At 48.7% G+C, this 18923-nt stretch overlaps 1 protein-coding gene across 1 annotated transcript in view; it reads left to right on the top strand.

Moving 5' to 3' along the window:
* RNF4 (ring finger protein 4) overlaps positions 1-15265 on the top strand; it is a 32749-nt gene extending 17484 nt beyond the window's left edge. The window contains exons 2-8 of the mRNA XM_039468065.2: positions 75-234; positions 4726-4840; positions 8098-8177; positions 11428-11437; positions 11910-12069; positions 12578-12626; positions 13097-15265. Of these exons, the coding sequence (XP_039323999.1) occupies positions 226-234; positions 4726-4840; positions 8098-8177; positions 11428-11437; positions 11910-12069; positions 12578-12626; positions 13097-13246 (573 nt within the window). The 5' untranslated portion in view covers positions 75-225 and the 3' untranslated portion in view covers positions 13247-15265. The remainder of the gene's footprint in view (positions 1-74; positions 235-4725; positions 4841-8097; positions 8178-11427; positions 11438-11909; positions 12070-12577; positions 12627-13096) is intronic.
* Positions 15266-18923: the final 3658 nt, after the last annotated feature.

Raw genomic sequence — 18923 nt, forward strand, 5'->3', positions numbered from 1 at the left:
ATATTATTGAACTGAGCTTTGTTACCAGTGATGTAAGTGGCAGCATTGATCACATTGATATCTTTGTTTTTCAGGACTTGAAAATACTGGAAATCTGTCCAGATCCAAATTCTTCTGCAAGCCAGATGAGTAACCAGAGGGCATGAAAGGTTGAGAACACTTGACTTCCCTGCAAACCTGGGCATAGATCACTTCCTTTTCTGTACATTGGCACCAAAGAGCACAATGAGTACGGTAAGTTTTACCAGCTCTTGAATTTTTAATTTTTTTAGGGCTAATTACCATCTTGCTTGTAGCACGTTAATGAAAGTGAGTTCCATAATGGCACTTCTAAGTAACCTAGCTCTTAAAGGACTATGTATAGAATCTTTCTGGTAGTTACATCAGGTTACTTAATGAGCTAAGTTCCAGTCGTAAAGGGCAGTGCCCTGAAGACAGAACTCTGAGAAGGAATAGCTTAGGGTTTGAAAATCGCAGGCCTTCAGAGCAGTTGTCAGTAACATAGAAATACTAAACTTTTTGGGTTTGGTTGTTTTGTTTTGGTTTGGTTTTTGCCTAGGCTGGAGTGCAGTGGTGCTATCTCAGCTCCCTGCAACCTGTTCCTCCAGGGTTCAGCTGGTTGTCTATTGCTCAGGCTGGTGTTGAACTCGTGACCTTGTGATCTGCCCACCTCAGCCTCCCAAAGTGCTGGGATTACAGATGTGAGCCACCAGGCCAGGCCTTTTGACTTGTTGGTTTTTAAAATTATTTGTAGACTGGGCATGGTGGCTTACAGCTGTAATCCCAACACTTGAAGGGGTTGAGACAATAAGATCACTTGACCCTAGAAGTTCAAGACCAATGAAGGCAACATAGGGAAACCCCATCTCTACCCCAAAAAAAATTCTTTTTCTTTTTTCTTTTTCTTTTTTTTTTTTCCTAGAGTGCTCAGGAGGAAATTTTTTTTCTTTTTTAATTAGCCGCAGATCTTGGGAGGCTGAGGCAGGAAGATTCCCTAATGCCAAGAGTTCAAGGCTAGAATGAGCTATGATCACACCACTGCACTCCGGCCTAGATGACAGAGTGAGACCCTGTCTCTACAAAGTAAATAAATAAAAGTATTTGCAACCCAGTTTTCAGTTTTCCCTTCTACTTTATTTCCTATGACGTTCTTGGTTCAGTGTGAGCATGATAGTAATAATCCATAGTGAAAAGTTTCTTATATTCAGTGACCCAAGTTGATGTGTCATAATTACTGTTTAGAGCTTTTGTTTGTCTTTTGAGACAGAGGCTCACAATGTTGCCCAGGCTGGAGTGCATTGGTGTGATAATAGCTCACTGCAATCTCCACCTCCTGGAGTCAAGCAATCCTTTCACTTCTATGTCCTGAATGTCTGGGATTATAGGCATGCACTGTGCTTGGCAAAAAAAAAAAAAAAAAAATTGAGCGCAGTGGCTCACGCCTGTTATCCCAACACTTTGGGAGGCCCAGGCCGGCAGATCATGAAGTCAAGAGATTGAGACCATCCTGGCCAACATGGTGAAACCCCGCCTCTACTTTAAAAATACAAAAATTAGCTGGGTGTGGTGGCACACGCCTGTAGTCCCAGCTACTCAGGAGGCTGCGGCAGGAGAATTGCTTAAACCTGGGAGGCGGAGGTTGCATCGAGCCAAGATCGCGCTACAGCACCCCAACCTGGCAACAGAGTGAGATTTTGTCTCAGAAAAAAAAAAAATGTAGGCATGGAGTCTTGCCTTATTGCCCAGGCTGATCTTGAACTCCTAGCTTCAAGCAGACCTCCCACCTGGGCTCCCAAAGTGAGCGACCATACCCAGACTGTGTAGAGCTTTTATCACATCTGTGAGGCACCTCTGGTGTGGTGTAACTCAGGTGTCACCTGGAACCCCTTTAGCTCTAGAGGAGATTGCCTGAAAGTCCCCCATCCCAGTTTATTCTCTACTGACAAAGTTCCCTCTGCAAGGTTGATCGAATGATCTAAACTCAAAACTGTTTTCTGAGATGCTGAATTCCGTATCAGGCAGATCAGATGTGAAATAGCCTGCTCATCTCTTCCAGTGCTCCAGAGGTGCTGTGAATGGTGTGGAAAGATGGATGGTGGGGGCAGGGTGAGACTGAATAAACAGTTCTGAGAAGGAACGGTGATGGAAATGCTGCTCACATCCTCTGACCCCTTTGGGTCCTCACCTTCTTCTGTTACTTCCGGACCGTTCCTGGCCCCCATTGTGCTCCAAGGCCCACTTTTGATGTGATACACAAAAAAGCCTGTTTCTCTGACCTCCCTCCCACCTTGGTGCTTCACCTGCAGATGACCACGTAGCTCGCCTGCAGGGAGATGGATGTTCTAAGCCTTACCTCTGAAGCCTCATCTCTGCCTAGGCCGGGTCAGAACAGGCAAAAAAAAAATGTAGTCTTTTATAAGTGCGTGTGAAGAAATTGGTTAAAATTCCTGAAAGTATGGTGTGGTTGTGATTAGATGGTCAGTTTTCACTAGAAGCTACCGACCTTGGAGGGCCCTGCTAGTTAAAAGGAGCAGAGTCATGACCAGAATTTATGGGAGGGCAAGAGGGGAAAGCCCTGCAAATATTCCTGGACCGACTGAGCCTGTCCTGAGTGGTCCAGGGAAGCCACTTGGGAGGAGGAGGCTCAGAGACAGTAGCGTGGGAGGGTGAAGGATGTCCTCAGGAGGGAGGTGACATTTAAGTGGATTCTGGAAAGCCGTGCGAGAATTGGCCAAGTGAAGAAAGGGAGGGATGGGCACTCCAGGCAGGGAAGAAGCTCTGGTGAAAGGCACGGAGGAGCAGACAGGAAAGAGGATTCCTGGGGTTAGGGAGGGGTGGAGACATTCCTGTAATTACCCATGCAGGAAGATTTAGGGTCCAGGACCCATGGCTGCCTTTTTGGCTCCCTCCATGGGGCCCAGAAACCACATAGGTAACCGTGTAGGGCATGAAGATCTCCTTAGCAGTGTCTAGTAAGACAGACTTAGTCTGCTGCAAGGGAAGGAGGCTACAAGGATGTTGTCAAAGAGAAGGGGGTAAATATTAAAGAGTCCTAAGTAACCTGGTGGCTGCTGGAGAAACCCTTTTTTTTTTTTTTTTTTTTTGAGACGGAGTTTCGCTCTCGTTACCCAGGCTGGAGTGCAATGGCGCGATCTCGGCTCACCGCAACCTCCGCCTCCTGGGTTCAGGCAATTCTCCTGCCTCAGCCTCCTGAGTAGCTGGGATTACAGGCACACGCCACCATGCCCAGCTGATTTTTTGCACTTTTAGTAGAGACGGGGTTTCACCATGTCAACCAGGATGGTCTCGATCTCTCGACCTCGTGATCCACCCGCCTCGGCCTCCCAAAGTGCTGGGATTACAGGCTTGAGCCACCGCGCCCGGCCGGAGAAACCCTTAAAGCACTGGGCAGTAGAACTCCCCTGAGGTTAGTGTCAGCTCCCTTGAGGCAAAGATGAGCTGCTCACTTTGAGCTGCTGCTGTCACTTGGCCGCTGGGCCCTCCTGGGGCTGGTTCTGTGCTCCTTAGACCATGAGAAGTTGCTATACCCAGCTTCGTTTCCAAAATATCTCAAGCTGTCATTTGATAGAGTAGCATTGGAACACAAGTAGAATTAGGCTTAGCCCTGTTGCCTAGCAAGGGCTTGGCTGTGTGGTGCGTGTTCCTGGGTCTTATATGAATCTCACCTTCAGTATTTGGTCCTTTCAGAGTTTCCTGAGTCAGAATGACCCCAGTAAGGCTAAGGAATTGGGACATTAGTAGCATCTTCCATCTCTGCACAGTACTTTGCATAATGATCTCATTTAGTCATTCTAACAGCTGTGCAAGGCTGGTACTGGTGAGGAACTTGAGACTTAGTAGTGCAGTACCTGTCCCAGGTGGTCAGGTGCGAAGGAGAGCAGGACAGGGCAGAGGGGAGAAGAGCATGAAAACGCAGTGGGAATGACAAGGCGACAGGCTGTTGGGAAGGTCTGTCTCCTGGTGAAGGTAGAGGATATTCTCAGCTCATCTTTTGGGACCAGCCAGACCAGAAATGCTGGCGCATATGGGCAAACCAGCAGCCCTAAGGATGTGGAAGAAAGGCTGGTCAGTGTCATCTGCAGATCCACCAGCTGAGAGCCTGAACCTTCTGGAAGACATGGCTCTTGGGCAGCCCCTGGGAACAGGCTTGAAACAGCTTTGGTTATTTGAGTTCTTTGTGGGAGATGATTGTCTGGTGTGAATCACACTTGATAATATCCCAAAAGGTTCAAGGCCACATTTCCCAAGGAAAGATAAGCTTTCCACAACATATAGAAACTCAGAAAACTTGAAGTTCTTTACTTTAAGAAACAGAAAGGGCTTAATAAGGCTGAACACAAAGTCAAGGAAGAGAAATTGATAACTTTTGGTTAAAGGGAAAGGTTTCCAGCCTTTTGGTCAGGGCATCCACTCCCAAGCTTTTGTAAAGGGGTGCATCTTGTCCCTTTTGACCTGCTGATAGATAGTTTGATATAACAGAAGTTGTACTTTATAGAATTTCTACTCATTGTATGTTTTGGATAATTTTCTTTCTCCGTAAGCATTCAGTATTCTGGAATCTCAAGTTTTGAAAGGAGCTCTAACTTCAAGTCTACTCACTGGCTTCTTAATGAGTTGAACTGTTTCTAGTGTTGCCCTTTTAGTTCTTCCTGAAACCCTGACATTCTGGTGGTCATGGACTATTTTTTCCTCCTTGCTACCCAGAGAAAGCGTCGTGGTGGAGCAATAAATTCTAGACAAGCCCAGAAGCGAACTCGGGAAGCAGCCTCCACCCCGGAGATTTCCTTGGAAGCAGAGCCCATAGAACTCGTGGAAACTGGTAAGATAGCCAGGGGCACTACAACTGTGGGGTGTTAAAGTGGAGAGAGAACACTGTAGCAGGGTGAGCTATCAGAAGGTGTTTTCAGTGTCTTCAGAAGGCTTATGCAGTCTCACACTCACCATTTACAACTCAAGGGCCCGTCTTTAAAAAAGAAAAATCGCCGGGCGCGGTGGCTCAAGCCTGTAATCCCAGCACTTTGGGAGGCCGAGGCGGGTGGATCACAAGGTCGAGAGATCGAGACCAACCTGGTCAACATGGTGAAACCCCGTCTCTACTAAAAATACAAAAGATTAGCTGGGCATGGTGGCGCATGCCTATAATCCCAGCTACTCAGGAGGCTGAGGCAGGAGAATTGCCTGAACCCAGGAGGCGGAAGTTGCGGTGAGCCGAGATTGCGCCATTGCACTCCAGCCTGGGTAACAAGAGTGAAACTCCGTCTCAAAAAAAAAAAAAAAGAAAAATCGGCTGGGCGCGGTGGATCACAAGGTCAAGAGATTGAGACCATCCTGGCCAACATGGTGAAACCCCGTCTCTACTAAAAATAGAAAAATTAACTGGGCATGGTGGCGTGTGCCTGTAATCCCAGCTACTCGGTAAGCTGAGGCAGGAGAATTGCTTGAACCTGGGACGCGGAAGTTTCAGTGAGCCGAGGTCATGCCACTGCACTCCAGCCTGGCTATGGAGCAAGACTCTGTCTCAAAAAAAAAAAAGGAAAAATCTCCAGTGCAAATGAGATGGCCCCACCTTTTCTGTTTGAAATTGCATCTCCCAATTCACTTGACCTTGTAAAGTACTTGGCTTTCCTCTTCTGTTTTTCATTAAGACATAAAATCACCCCAGAAGGTAAATCTGTCCACAGAGCTCCCTGTGTTGGAACTTGGTGTAGGCAGAGGTCAGACTGGATTTCCCCTTTATACCTGCTCAAGAAGTGGTTGATGGCCAGCCTGAGTTAAGTACCTTTGCCCTGCATATATTGTTTTTATAACTAGGATACCTGCAAGCTGGCATTTTAAAGAGAAACAACGTAGTGCAAGATGGGCCCCCCAAGAGTAGTGAGTTCTCTGTGGTCTCTGAGTTTCACGTCTACGAGTGGGTTCTTAAATGCTTTGACTTACTTCAGTAGAGGTTAGGACCCTGTCTCTAGACCAGAAAGGAACCAGCTGCTTTCCAACGTGGCACTTGTTATCCTTAAGGAGGTCCTTACCCCTGTGCAAGGGTGTGTGCCTAGGGCTGCCCATTAGAGCACTGTTTTTGTAAGACTCAGAGCTGTGTTCACCAGAAAGAGAACGGTTCAATAAATTATTGTATATCAGTATATGGACTGTTGGGCAGCCCATCTTTTTAATAAAAAATGCAGTGATTTTTATATAAATCATATTGTACATCTAAGATTATCATGGTTTTTATTCTTGTGAAACTTTATGATACAAGAAAATAAAACAGATTGGCCAGATTGCTTGAGCTCAGGAGTTCCAGACCAGCCTGGACAACATAGCAAGACCCTGTCTCTACAAATGAAAAAACTAGCCAGATGTGGGAGGCTGAGGTGGGAGGATCACACGAGCCAGGAACATTGAAGCTGCAGTGAGCTGTGACCATGCCACTGCACTCCAGCCCGGGCAACAGCAAGACCCCATCTCAAAGGGAAACAAAAGAAGTTAAGATACGTAGGCCAGGCACGGTGGCTCACAACCTGTAATCCCAGCATTTTGGGAGGCCGAGGTAAGTGGATCATCTGAGGTCGGGAGTTCGAGACTGGCCTGGCCAATATGGTGGAAACCTTGTCTCTACTAAAAAAAAAAAAAAAAAAAAAATTAACCGGGCATGGTGGTGGGCACATGTAGTCCCAACTGCTGCGGAAGCTGAGGCAGGAGAATCGCTTGAACCCAGGAGGTGGGGGTTGCAGTCAGCTGAGATCGTGCTACAGCACTCCAGTGTTCAGAGCAAGACTCCCTCTCAAAAAATAAAAAGATAGGTTAAATGCATTACAAGACACTTGCCTCAAATATTACACTACTACTATTTCTAAAAATCTTAACTTCATTTATTGCCTTTTTTTTTTTTTTTTTTTTTTTTTTTTTGAGACGGAGTTTCGCTCTTGTTACCCAGGCTGGAGTGCAATGACGCGATCTCGGTTCACCGCAACCTCCGCCTCCTGGGTTCAGGCAATTCTCCTGCCTCAGCCTCCTGAGTAGCTGGGATTACAGGCACACACCACCATGCCCAGCTAATTTTTTGTATTTTTAGTAGAGACGGGGTTTCACCATGTTGACCAGGATGGTCTCGATCTCTGGACCTCGTGATCCACCCGCCTCGGCCTCCCAAAGTGCTGGGATTACAGGCTTGAGCCACCGCGCCCGGCGCCTTTTTTTTTTTTTTTTTTTTTTTTTAAGATGGGGTTTCACCATGTTGGCCAGGCTGGCAGGCTGGTCTCGAACTCCTGACCTCAAGTGATCCTCCCACCTTGGCCTCCCAAAGTGCTGGGATTACAGGTGTGAGCCACCACGCCCGGCCCATTTATTGCTTTTTAATGTTAATAATCAGAAAAATGGTTGTAAGTCATTTTTTATTTTACATAAATGGAAGTTGTACGTTAACTGTTTGGTCCATGTCCTTCTTACCTTCATCCTGAGTTCATGTAGACATCACAGTATACCCTAGGGCTGAAAGGCAAGCTTCACAACAGATGCAACCCATTTCGTGTGTTAAGGTTCTAGGGACCAATAAATACCACTGTTCTTCTCCATCCCAGTAGGAAGACACTTGAGAGATAAATAGAGATAAAAAGTTTGCCCCAGATAAACCGACAAAATTATTAAGCTAAGCCAGACTAGGTCTCTGGGCCAAGTGAGAGTGGTCTGCTTCCGCTGCTGGGAGTAGCAGACGTTTCAGGCCAGTCTATCCCAAAGAGAAAGGCCTGGGGCTGAGCGTGCATGGTGCCTTCTCCCAGGTGGGCACAGAGGCATAGCTATGTGGAATTGGGATGCCGTGGAATAGAGGTGTGCACACGTGCACTCATACCCCCGTGCTACGTTTGTCAAAACCATCCATCCCTTCTCAGAGCAGAATTCTGGAAGCGTGTTTACTGGCTTTCACTCCTGAAGCAGATGTTGGTCCTGGTGCTCTTTGCAGTGTGTACTTGAGGATTAGTTTAGTTTCGCGTAAGCCTGTATTACATTTGCAGTCATACTAAAGTGTAGAGGGATACAGCCTTACTTTATTCTTAATGCTTGTTGAAATACTTTCTTTGGAAGCTGGAGATGAAATTGTGGACCTCACCTGTGAATCTTTAGAGCCCGTCGTTGTTGACCTGACTCACAATGACTCTGTTGTGGTAAGTGTTGGGAGTGTGATCAAGTCGGCTGTTTCTTGGGTGTGGGTCCCTGGCCAGTGCCAGCATCTGACAGCCTTGGTCACAGACTGCAAGTCAGGGTTACAACTTGTGCTAAAGAAGTTCAGACATCTTGTGGAATCGAACTTTCAAAAAGGGAAAAACGGCCAGGCACGGTAGCTCCTGTAATCCCAGCACTTTGGGAGGCTGAGGTGGACAGATCACGAGGTCAAGAGATCGAGACCATCCTGGCCAACATGATGAAACCCGGTCTCTACTAAAAATACAAAAAAACAATTAGCTGGGTGTGGTGGCGTGCGCCTGTAGTCCCAGCTACTTGGGAGGCTGAGGCAGGAGAATTGCTTGAATCCAGGAGACAGAGATTGCAGTGAGCCGAGATCACACCACTGCACTCCAGCCTGGGCGATAGTGCAAGACTCCATCTCAAAAAAATAAATAAATTTTTTTTTTTTTTTTTTTTGAGACGGAGTTTCGCTCGTTACCCAGGCTGGAGTGCAATGGCGCGATCTCAGCTCACCACAACCTCCGCCTCCTGGTCTCAGGCAATTCTCCTGCCTCAGCCTCCTGAGTAGCTGGGATTACAGGCACGCGCCACCATGCCCAGCTAGTTTTATTGTATTTTTAGTAGAGACGGGGTTTCACCATGTTGACCAGGATGGTCTCGATCTTTCAACCTCGTGATCCACCTGCCTCGGCCTCCCAAAGTGCTGGGATTACAGGCTTGAGCCACCGCGCCCGGCATAAATTTTTTAAAAAAGAAAAAAGCAATAGCAAAAAAGAAGTTCTTGCATTTAGTGATGAGAACTCAAACTGAAAACTATTTCAGGAAAATCATGTTACCGCTTTGTTGCCCATGAAGTAGATCTGTGTGACCTGACCTTGCCACACCTGGGGGTGAGCCACTGCACCCGGCCATATTTAGTTTTAGGGGTTTTTTTTAACTGTTTTTGTTGTTGTTGTTTTCAGACAGAGTCTTACTCTCTCACCCAGACTGTGCTGGAGTATAGTGGTGCGATCTTGGCTTACGGCAACCTCTGCCTCCCAGGTTCAAGCGATTCTCCTGCCTCAGCCTCCTGAGTAGCTGGGATTATGGGCACTCGCCAGCACGCCCAGCTAATTTTTGTATTGTTTCTTAGTAGAGACAGGGTTTCACCATGTTGGCCAGGCTGGTCTTGAACTCCTGACCTCAAGTGACCTGCCCGCCTCACCCTCCCAAAGTGCTGGGATTGCAGGTGTGAGCCACTGCGCCCAGCGCGTGGTATCATTCTTACACTGAAGCCTCATCTGTAAGCTGTTTTTCTCTCATTGAAAATAGGCACAGTCAGAATTGTTACCAGCGAGGAAACACTCTGGCCGCCCTGTTCTTACAGCCCAGTAGTTGTGTGTGTATCACCTGCTGTTTGCCAGCAGCCCCTGGGCTCAGTGCTCAGGACAGGCTTAAGTTTGGCCCCCCCCCCTGGGGGGAAGCTGAGTATGACTCACAGGAGACCATACTCAGTATGCACACTCTCATTGCTGGGGGACGGGGGGCGTCATCCTCCTTCCGGGTGTCCATACCTAATTAGTGGGCCATCTTGGCAGAGGGTAGGGGCATATCGGAGCTGTAGGAAGCTGAGGTCATTTCTACCCATAGAAGAATTTCCTTCTGCTCCCAGGTAAATCCAGGGCTTTTTCCAAGGGCCAAAGCTATTATCAGAGCCTCTTTTTCTAGATTTCATGTAGATAGTACATTGTGCCAGCCCTGCTAAGTTTGGTCCTGATGATGAGGTTGACTGTCCCCAGATTTCTTCTGTCACCTTCTGCAGTCTCCTCTAAGAGTCAAGGGGGACACTTTTCAGTGGCTCCACACGTGTGGATTATATTCTTAACCACAAATCAAAGACCTTTGTACTGAGGCCTGCATCCTGCATGCATGGCCATTTATGTATGTCAGGATGCCATTTTGGGAACAATCCAGTCTAATTATTCCTAAGCTTAGTGGATTTTAACATGGAAGGAGAATCCTAAATGAGGAATCTCTGGGTTGGGTCTCCAGGAATAACTCTTGACTTCAAAGCACTGACCCACCTAGGGAGCTGCTATGTCTGCTCCAAGATGGTCTGGAGGCACTAATATCTTTGGGTTCAGGTAGATACTACTGCAGATCCTTTTTAGGGAGGAGAGGCCTGGGCTCGAGACATAGCAGCCCATTCCAGAACTGTTTCTTCATGACGCAGCTCTGCCTGCCAGTGCCAGCATCCATAGCAGCCCAAATCAGACTGCACCCCTGCCCTGCCAGTAGCACAAGTGTGTCTGAGTGAGGGTACCCAGTTCATATCCAGGATCCTGGCTACACGGGAGTCAGAGTAGAGGATGAGAGCTTCTTATCACTGTGGGGCAGGATGTCCTGCCAGTCAGAACTTAGGCAGTGAGAACTTGTCCTGAAGCAGTCCCTCCTGCATGCTGAGCAAGAGGGAAAGGTGTTCCACTGACCTCCCTAGGTGGGTAAGAGCACTTTGCCAGAGGCGGGAGGAACCAAGTTTGAAACTGTTGGAGCAGAAATCGTCTAAATGTAAGTTCTTAGCTGGCAGTTGAGGGGCTTGTCAAGTTTTTAGTCTTGTCTATTCTTAGGCCCCCAGGACACAGAATTGGGTTGATCTCAGTCCTTGGTGTCTTTCACACCCATTGGTCCATGCATAGCCTGCTCTTCTTCTGAGTTATTTGTAACCGCCTACTGAGCAATGCAGATCCTCTTCTGCATCAAGGCTCCACCTTGGCAGTTGCTGACATGAGCCGTGTCAGCACAAGAGAGCCTGGTGCCCCGTGCTGTGCTGTGCTGAATGTTCACTGCCTCATGTCATCCTCACAACAGCTTGGTCGGACATGGGCTCTGGTGCCTCTGTTTTCCAGAAGAGGAAGCTGCAGCCCCCAGATAGTAAGGTCCCCACGTCCTGCAGCCAGCATGTGATGTGGCTGTGGCTGGCTGTGTTCATGTTCCTAGAGACACCACTAAACACCCAATGGGGAGAGGCACAGCCTATCAGCTGGGAGGTGGAGTGACCTGGGAAATGGGCTTGACTGGGAGAGGTGCACAGATTCTCTGCAGGTGGGAGGAGATTTGGGGGGCCTCTGCTGCCCACCAGAGGATTCTACAGAGGGTGTCACATATCAGAAAAAAGAAATGCCTTCATTTATCACTTACATCAAACTGATTGCTTGTTTCTCTTTTGTTTTTCCTCTTCCTTTTTGCAAGATTGTTGACGGTGAGTGGTTTTGTCTCCTTTTTCCCTGGGTTTGGAGAGAAAACTGGCATAGGTGAGAGCTGAGGGGCTGCAGGCCTCGCCAGACTATACCCAAGGGCTTGGAGCACTCCAAGCAGGAAGATTGCAACGCAGATCCTGTGGTCAGACCCGCACAATCAGTCCCCCTTGTGCCTGCTGGAAACACTTCACCCCTATCACTGAGCACTGAGCTACGTCATCCTGCCTTGTGGCCTACCAGATTTTGGAGAAGGCCAGCAGCTCACAACAGGGCTTGGGAGGTTTCTCCTGGGAAGATGGGACAGTGGCCTCCAGAGCAGGGCAGGACCTTCTGGGGCATAGCTGAACACAGCAGCAGTTTCTCTCCGGGGGCCCCAGGCAAGGAAGGAACAGGGTCTTAGAGGCATCAGGAGGGGGTGGTGAGGATGGTAAGAGCAGGGAGCCTCCAATGTGAAAATGTGACCTCTTACCTTAGAAAGGAGAAGACCAAGGAGGAATGCTAGGAGGCTACACCAGGACCATGCTGACAGCTGCGTGGTGAGCAGTGATGATGAAGAGTTGTCCAGGGACAGAGACGTGTATGTGACTACCCACACTCCCAGAAACACCAGGGATGAGGGCGCTACAGGCCTCAGGTACCAACATGCCCCCAGCTCTGCTGCTGCCATGCTAGGGTGTGGGGCCAGGGCAGAGAAATACTTCTCAGCAAATCTGTGAGCCCTTGGCCCTGGAAGGGCTTGGTGAAGCTTCTGCCCCGCATCTGGATACAGTTGGACCTGGGTCTAGAACTGAGCGCAGTTGTTCCCACTGTAACCAGAATATGTGAGCACTAACAGGTGGGCACAAACAGTCCCAGTGGCTGCAGACAGGGATTCTGGGGCCGGTGGGGACCCAGGGGAGGGCAGGGTGGCTCAGGCTGTCTGTACCTTCTCTCGTTCCCCTTTCTCATGTTCACCCTGCCACATACCCATGAGGCAGTTGGCTTTCCCAAAAGTCTCATGGGTGCCCACGCTAAAGCAGAGTCGAGGAGGCCAGGGGCGGGACTCTTGCAGGGGATACAGACACTTAAATGAAGGCCACTTACAGAGTATAATAGAATGTTTGCATTTACTGAGGAACTAATGTGAAGCACTGTGATCTTAGGCCCTCTGGTACTGTCAGCTGTCCGATCTGCATGGATGGATACTCAGAGGTAAGTAGACCAGGCTGGATCTTCCTTGCTTCTGGTTTCTAAACTTCAGTGAAAGAATTGAGTGAGACGGGATCTTCTCCTTTGGTGGCATTTGACACCTCTACTTGCAGTCAGGCCTGGTCCATCCCCTGCTGCAGACCTGTCTGTGAGGGGAAAGTGCCGGTTTCTCCTTGGACCCTGCAACCTTCACCTTCCCCTGTATGCCCTGAGCTTCCAAGTGTAAATGCATCCTCCTTTCACATCCCCCATTCTGGCTCTCACTGGAAGCTGCTAGTGTTTCCTGGGGTCCCTCTTAACCCTCCTGGGCTGCCACACTGTTGAAATTCCACAGCCCCTGTTGGCTGCTGCAGCCCGGCTCGCTCTTCCTTCTAATTGGTCATCTTAGACATAGACAGGGGTGGGATTCTCTGGGGACAGTGGCTGCTCTGGGACAAGGGCAAACTCAGGCTCTTCTTTTTAATGCCTTCTAGATTGTGCAGAATGGACGTCTCATCGTTTCCACAGAATGTGGCCATGTCTTCTGTAGCCAGTGCCTCCGTGATTCCCTGAGGAATGCTAATACTTGCCCAACTTGCAGGAAAAAGATCAACCACAAACGGTACCACCCCATTTATATATGAAGTGTTCAGAGCTGCTCAGGGGAGACGGCCGGCCGGCCGGGTTCTCCAGTGGTACCTATCTGCCTCCGTTTTCCTGAGCTCAAAAAGACTGTTGAAACCAACGCCCGATATGTAAACTGCTCTTCTGTTTCCAACCCCTTCCTTTGTTATCTCCAGTTGGATGCCATGGCGCTGGACCCAGGACCCTCCCAGGTCATCTCTATTCCTCTGGGGTGGTCGGGAGAAGGGGAGGTCAGGCACATTGTACTTGGGAATCGTGGTTCTAGTCTGGTTGGAGAACGTGCGCAGTTGCCAAGAAATTTTCCCTGTTTGGAAAGTTTGCCCCAGCTGTCCCGGGCACCCCACCTCGTGTCCCAAGTGTCTGCCGGTTGACCAGTCTGCCTGCCCACACATTGACCAAGCCAGACCTGGTTCACCCAGCTCGAGGATCCCAGGTGCAAGAGAGGCCCCTTGAGGCCCTGGGAAAGGCCAGTCACTGGACTTCTTCCCTTGAGGTCGCCATGGTTCCACCTGCACCTTGTCACCGATCTGCAGTGATTTCTGCAAAAAGAGAACTGCAGGGCAACCCCCGTTCTCTAAGAAGGAAAAAGTGCAATAAAGGCCGTTCTTGCCCTGCTTTTCAGCAGCCTGCAAGGTGTAGCACCGTTAGCACCCCCCTCAGAGGCCTAATGTTGCTTGCGGAGCAGTGCCCATCCCAGCCCTTTTCTGCCCACCAGCTGTTCTCAGGAACCTTACCCACGCTCCAGCGTCCTTCACCTGGCACAGGACGTGCAGGTCAAATAGGGCAGGCACTTGTGTGGGTGTCCTCTCCTTTCTGATAAAATCTATCCTGTGTTCACGCACCCTCCAGTCCTCAGATCCTCAGTTCCCACTGCCTAATGTCTGCCCCCGCATAGATGCTGAGAGGTGGTGGCAGTAGTTGTGGCCTTATCAGCTGCTCAGTTCCAGGCTTTTGCCCAAGGCACTGTTGCCCCATGTTTCAGAGAACCTGGCCCACCTGACTTGGCTTTCTCATCCTTCCCGACCCAGTGGCATTTATTTCAGAAACTACTGGGCTTGGATCCTTTGGGCTTTGGACTACTCCATAGGTTTTGATTGGTAAACACGGTGGCTTATCCCCCACAGGAACCCAGATGACAACCTCTCCTTCACTCCGCAGGTGTGTGGGAGCCTTGGGTTCTCTCAAGAGGCAGCAAAGTGCCCCTGACAGCATAGGGCCTGGGGGTGGCTAATGAGAGAGGCCTTAGAGTGCCAGCCTGCCTCCTCTTCCTCACTCCTCCTTCCTCAGAGAGCTTCACGCCAAACCAACGGGCTTTTCATGTGAAACAGCTTCAGAGTGGGAAAGGGGCCACTTCTGGCTTTGTTAGCAATAACTGACCTTCAGTTTACCCTTCTGAAGGAGCAGGAACTCAGCACAGAGCTCACTTTAAATGGGGCTGAAGGAGTGTCCCTCCTCTATGTGAAAAGAACATTGTTTTATTCTTCATTCTGACTTTTTAACTGTTTGGCTCAGTTAGTTTGAATGAAAATCATAATTTTCTACCTGGAATTGAAGAGGGCAGGAGGCTCACCTCTCATTGTCATGATGTGTAGCGTGTCTGCCCTCTGACTGGACATCATTGCCATTAACTTTCTTCTGGGCGTCATGGCAGCATCATGATGCCCAGACTTGGAGCAAGGCAACCTTGGAGCCAGTCCACGAATAAAATATGGTAACACCCATTTTTAAATTTCTTTAAGTTTTATCCTTAAAGATAACTCAAATGGTTGATTATGAAAGTTGTATTACTTCGTCCTAAATTAAATTGGTAAAAAAACTTTTTTTAATGTGTTTGGTTTCTACTATTCAGAAACTGCAAACTAGGAAAAGGTTGGTATGAAAAAATCTCTCTCCTTTTTTCAATGTACATAGTTCAGCTTTTTCTTTGTTACATTTAAACTATATCCATGGATATCAGTCTGTTTTGGACTCCTCTGCTAGTGTTAAAGATGGAAATAAAACCATTAATTTGAACCAAATAGCTTTGACACATTCATTTGCTCTTTGGAATTAGTCTGTTTCCCCGCTTTGCCAACGTGTGGGGTTCTTATCTGCCTTGCGTTGAGTATATTTCGCGTCGGTGTGTGTTCATGAAGTTTGCCTGTTCTAAATCCAGCAAGCATGTGAAAGGCTGTTCTTAGGACAGAGCCACAAGCCCAAGCCTGGAGTCCCTGAGAGAGCAGGGTCGAGAGTCACAGTTGACCGAGAAGCTGTCTGCCCAGCTTGGCCAGCCTGGGGGTGCTGCTCTGAGTGGGATGGACTAAGATTGCCCTGGAGACATTGCACTGCAGTGCCCCCCTTTGACCCTGGCTACCCAGATACAGAATTTGCCCTCTGAGCAGGAGTCATTGCTGGGAGTACATAGATGTGCCAGCCACTGCCACAGGTGAGCAGTGCCAGCAAAACCACAAGGAGGGAATGGACTTGGCAGTGTGGCCAAGCTCTCCCTTTGTCTCTGCTCTCCTCTGTACCTATCCAGCTGTCCCCGGGGATGAAAAAGACACATGCTGGCTGCCTGACTCCCAAAGGCCTACCATCTAGTGCAGGTAGTTGGCTTACCATGCTCCTGGCACCACACTTGTGGCTCTGTGGGCAATGAGACAGACATCCTGAACATGGTTCAGAGGAGACAGTCACTCCCCCAGGCCAGTAGGAAATTGAAACTGGCGAGGGTGAGGAACAGGGAAACGGGAGAGCCGGCAGCAAGAAGCTGAACCTGTCCAGAGAGCTCTCCCTGCGCAAGGGCTGCGGAGTTGCCATCCTCAAGGTCCAGAAAGCTCTCTAGGGAAAGAGGAAAGAACCAGAGACCCAGGCTAGGCCTGTGAAAGGTGTGAGAAGGACTTCCTCCTTGCTGGCGTACAGTAGGAGCTGCAGGCCTCCCTAGTACCGGAAGGCATTGGACCAGATACTTCTGGTGACCACTTAGGGCCTGGCAGTTTTCTATTCCAGGAAGAAGCCCAGGGGAGGCAGGGAGCAGTGTATCTGTAAGACCGGTACCGACAGTGTGGGTCTGGTCCTGGACAGGAGGGAGCCCCACGGCTAGTTGTGGAAGGGGGCTGTTGTCTAGGTTACTTAACTTTTTTTTTTTTTTTTTTTTGAGATGGAGTTTCGCTCTTGTCACCCAGGCTGGAGTGCAATGGCGCGATCTCGGCTCACCGCAACCTCTGCCTCCTGGGTTCAGGCAATTCTCCTGCCTCAGCCTCCTGAGTAGCTGGGATTACAGGCACGTGCCACCATGCCCAGCTAATTTTTTGTATTTTTAGTAGAGACGGGGTTTCACCATGTTGACCAGGATGGTCTCGATCTTGACCTCGTGATCCACCGGCCTCGGCCTCCCAAAGTGCTGGGATTACAGGCTTGAGCCACCGCGCCCAGCCTAATTTTTGTATTTTTAGTAGATACGGGGTTTCACAATGTTGGTCAGGCTGGTCTTGAACTCCTGACCTCGTGATGTGCCCACCTCAGCCTCCCAACCTGGCATAGTACTTTTTTCACCCAGGATTTCTTTTGTTTTTTTGTAGAGACAGGATCTCACTATGTTGCCCTGGTATGAGCTCCTGACCTCCAGCAATCCTTCTGAATATGGTCTGAAAATATTTCATGGTACTGTGTGCTATGGATAACTGGGTTCTCAAAAAGCAAAAACATAGAAAAGGGTGTACTACTGCATTGTAAGATTCATTCATGTTGTGTAGTTCATTTTTCTCACTACATTTGTTATATGTACATATATATGCTGGATTTGCTTCCATTTATCCATTCTTTTGGTCATGTAAGTTTTGGGGCTACTACTGGCCAATAAATGAACATTCTGTATGTCTCCTTTGGTGCAGTTTTCCTCACACATTTAATGGGCATATACGTACAGGGGAAATGACTGGACTGTAGGGTATGGACATACTGAAAAGCTCACAAATATATGGAAATTAAATAGAACACTTAACCAGTGGGTCAAAGAATACATCACAAGAGAAATCAGAAAATACTTTGAAAACGAAAAGACAACATACCAAACCTTATGCAGCGAAAGCTCTGCTCAGGGGAATATTTGTAGCTGTAAACACCTACACTAAAACATCTCAGGCCAGCCTGGTGGCTCACGCCTGTAATCCCAGCACTTTGGGAGGCCAAGGTGGGTGGATCACTTGAGGTCAGGAGTTCAAGACCAGCCTGGCCAGCAAGGTGAAACCTCATCTCGCAGTGTATACAGATACTCATTTTGTATTTATAAAAAAAAAAATTGGCCAGTCAACATGGTGAAACCCCATCTCTGCTAAAAATACAAAAATACTCACTCTGTTGCCAAGCTGGAGTGCAATAGCGCGATCTTGGTTCACTGCAGCCTCCCCCTCCTGGGTTGAAACGGTTCTCCTGCCTCAGCCTCCCGAGTAGCTGGGACTACAGGTGTGTACCACCATGCCCAGCTAATTTTTGTATTTTTAGTAGCGACGGGGTTCCATCCACCATGTTGGCCAGGATGGTCTCAATATCTTGACCAGGCGTCCCCAAACTTTTTACACAGGGGGCCAGTTCACTGTCCCTCAGACTGTTGGAGGGCCGCCACATACTGTGCTCCTCTCACTGACCACCAATGAAAGCGGTGCCTCTTCCTGAAGTGCGGCGGGGGGCTGGATAAATGGCCTCAGGGGGTCGCAGTTTGGGGACGCCTGATCTTGACCTTGTGATCCACCCACCTTGGCCTCCCAAAGTGCTGGGATTACAGGCTTAAACCACTATACCTGGCCAGCCGTTTCTTAAAATGCAAAACTAAATAAAAGGAGACTATAGCCGGGCGCGGTGGCTCAAGCCTGTAATCCCAGCACTTTGGGAGGCCGAGGCGGGTGGATCACGAGGTCGAGAGATCGAGACCATCCTGGTCAACATGGTGAAACCCCATCTCTACTAAAAATACAAAAAATTAGCTGGGCATGGTGGCGCGTGCCTGTAATCCCAGCTACTCAGGAGGCTGAGGCAGGAGAATTGCCTGAACCCAGGAGGCGGAGGTTGCGGTGAGCCGAGGTCACGCCATTGCACTCCAGCCTGGGTAACAAGAGTGAAACTCCATCTCAAAAAAAAAAAAAAGGAGACTATAGCATAAAATAATATGAAACACGTAGGGAATAAGTCCGACAAAAGATGTATTACACAAGTAGACTAAACCTCAAAACATTGTTAAGACTAAATAGGGCCGGGCGAGGTGGCTCACGCCTGTAATCCCAGCACTTTGGGAGGCCGAGGCGGGTGGATCACGAGGTCAAGAGATCAAGACCAGCCTGGTCAACATGGTGAAACCCCGTCTCTACTAAAAATACAAAAAATTAGCTGGGCGTGGTGGCGCGTGCCTGTAATCCCAGCTACTCAGGAGGCTGAGGCAGGAGAATTGCCTGAACCCAGGAGGCGGAGGTTGCGGTGAGCCGAGATCGCGCCATTGCACTCCAGCCTGGGTAACAAGAGCGAAACTCCGCCTCAAAAAAAAAAAAGACTAAATAAATGTATATAAACATAGCTCATGTACTGGAAGATGCAATATTGTTAGACATCACTATCTCCAAATTGATCCGTACATTCCACACAATCTTTGTTAAAATTGACCAGATTTTTTAAAGAAATTGACAAGCTGATTCTCAAATTCATATG

The sequence above is a fragment of the Saimiri boliviensis genome, chromosome 3, assembly GCF_048565385.1.
Source record: "Saimiri boliviensis isolate mSaiBol1 chromosome 3, mSaiBol1.pri, whole genome shotgun sequence".
In the NCBI taxonomy this organism is placed as follows: Eukaryota; Metazoa; Chordata; class Mammalia; order Primates; family Cebidae; genus Saimiri; species Saimiri boliviensis.